Source organism: Condylura cristata, unplaced genomic scaffold (assembly GCF_000260355.1).
Source record: "Condylura cristata isolate star-nosed mole 26May11 unplaced genomic scaffold, ConCri1.0 scaffold00079, whole genome shotgun sequence".
NCBI classification, from domain to species: domain Eukaryota; kingdom Metazoa; phylum Chordata; class Mammalia; order Eulipotyphla; family Talpidae; genus Condylura; species Condylura cristata.
The window spans coordinates 82,611-83,750 of NW_004567180.1; the positions used below are offsets into that span (position 1 = coordinate 82,611).

At 74.4% G+C, this 1,140-nt stretch overlaps 1 protein-coding gene across 1 annotated transcript in view; it reads left to right on the plus strand.

Annotated features, from left to right (window-relative positions):
• LOC101624609 (piwi-like protein 4) overlaps positions 1-1,140 on the plus strand; it is an 8,163-nt gene that overhangs the window by 4,218 nt on the left and 2,805 nt on the right. Inside the window, exons 6-7 of the mRNA XM_012734858.1 lie at positions 66-266; positions 892-1,100. Of these exons, the coding sequence (XP_012590312.1) occupies positions 66-266; positions 892-1,100 (410 nt within the window). The remainder of the gene's footprint in view (positions 1-65; positions 267-891; positions 1,101-1,140) is intronic.

A 1,140-nucleotide genomic window follows, 5' to 3' on the forward strand; every position in this document is an offset into this window, starting at 1 on the left:
CGGCTGGGCAGCGGCCGGCCGCGCGTCCGTGCCCAGAAGCTGCCCGAGCCGAGCGCTGTCCCCAGGTGCTGTGCGTGCTGCCGTCCAGCCGGGGCCACTACTACGAGGCCATCAAGAAGTTCCTGAGCACCGACGCCCCGGTGCCCAGCCAGTGCGTGCTCGCGCGGACGCTCGGCCGCCAGGGCATCATGGCCAGCGTGGCCGCCAAGGTCGCCATGCAGATGACCTGCAAGCTGGGCGGCGAGCTGTGGGCTGTGGAGATCCCCGTGAGCACTGTCCCCCGCGAGGCCGGCAGGGGCCTTCGCGCACCCCGGAGGGCCCAGGGCGTCAGCGGCTGGTCCGTCGGCCCTGGGCCCGCACCCCACGGTCGCTGTGGCGTCCACGAGGGCTGACCCCTGTGGACGAGCAGCCCCTAGTCACCGGGAAGCTGCCCCTTGCCTCTCCTGCCGCCCCGTGGGGGTGCAGACTGGGGGCGCCTGGCCCGGGACCAGCATCCTCAGTGAACAGCGAGCCGAACCCCAGACCTGCACCAGGCATAGAACGGGGGTGGGGGGTCTGGCTGTGTCCTCACCTCCATACCTGGACGTGCCGTGCCCCCAGGGCCCCCAGAGGGGCGCGCTCGTGGTCCCAGCGGACCCAGGCTGGTCAGGGCTTCACCCGGAAACTCCCAGCCTGGAGGCAAGGGGCAGGGGGCGCCCGGTGCCCGCCGCCCACGACGGGGTCGCGCCACGGCCCGAGCCTGGGTCCCCGGGTCTCCCCTGTCTGACTCCCCGCGGCCTCTGGCCGGACCCCCGGCGGTCTGGGGCGCCCTGGCGGTGAGGAGGGGCGTCCCCCGCCCTACAGTCGGAGCTGTTGGGGTGCCGCCCCCCGCTGAGCCGTGCCACCTTGCAGCTGCGCTCCCTGATGGTGGTGGGCATCGACGTGTGCCGGGACGCGGCCGGCGCGGGGACCGTGGTCGGGCTTGTGGCCAGCAGCAACCCCCAGGCCACCAGGTACGGCCGGCCACGTCTGGTCCTCGCGCTCGCTCCTCGGGGTGGTTCCTGGACTCGGGACTCGCCCTGGTGCTGCGCCCCCCAGGACACGTCCGCCAGGGCGGGAGGGTGGGCGCAGATGGCACAGGGCCGGACACCTGCCCGCGGC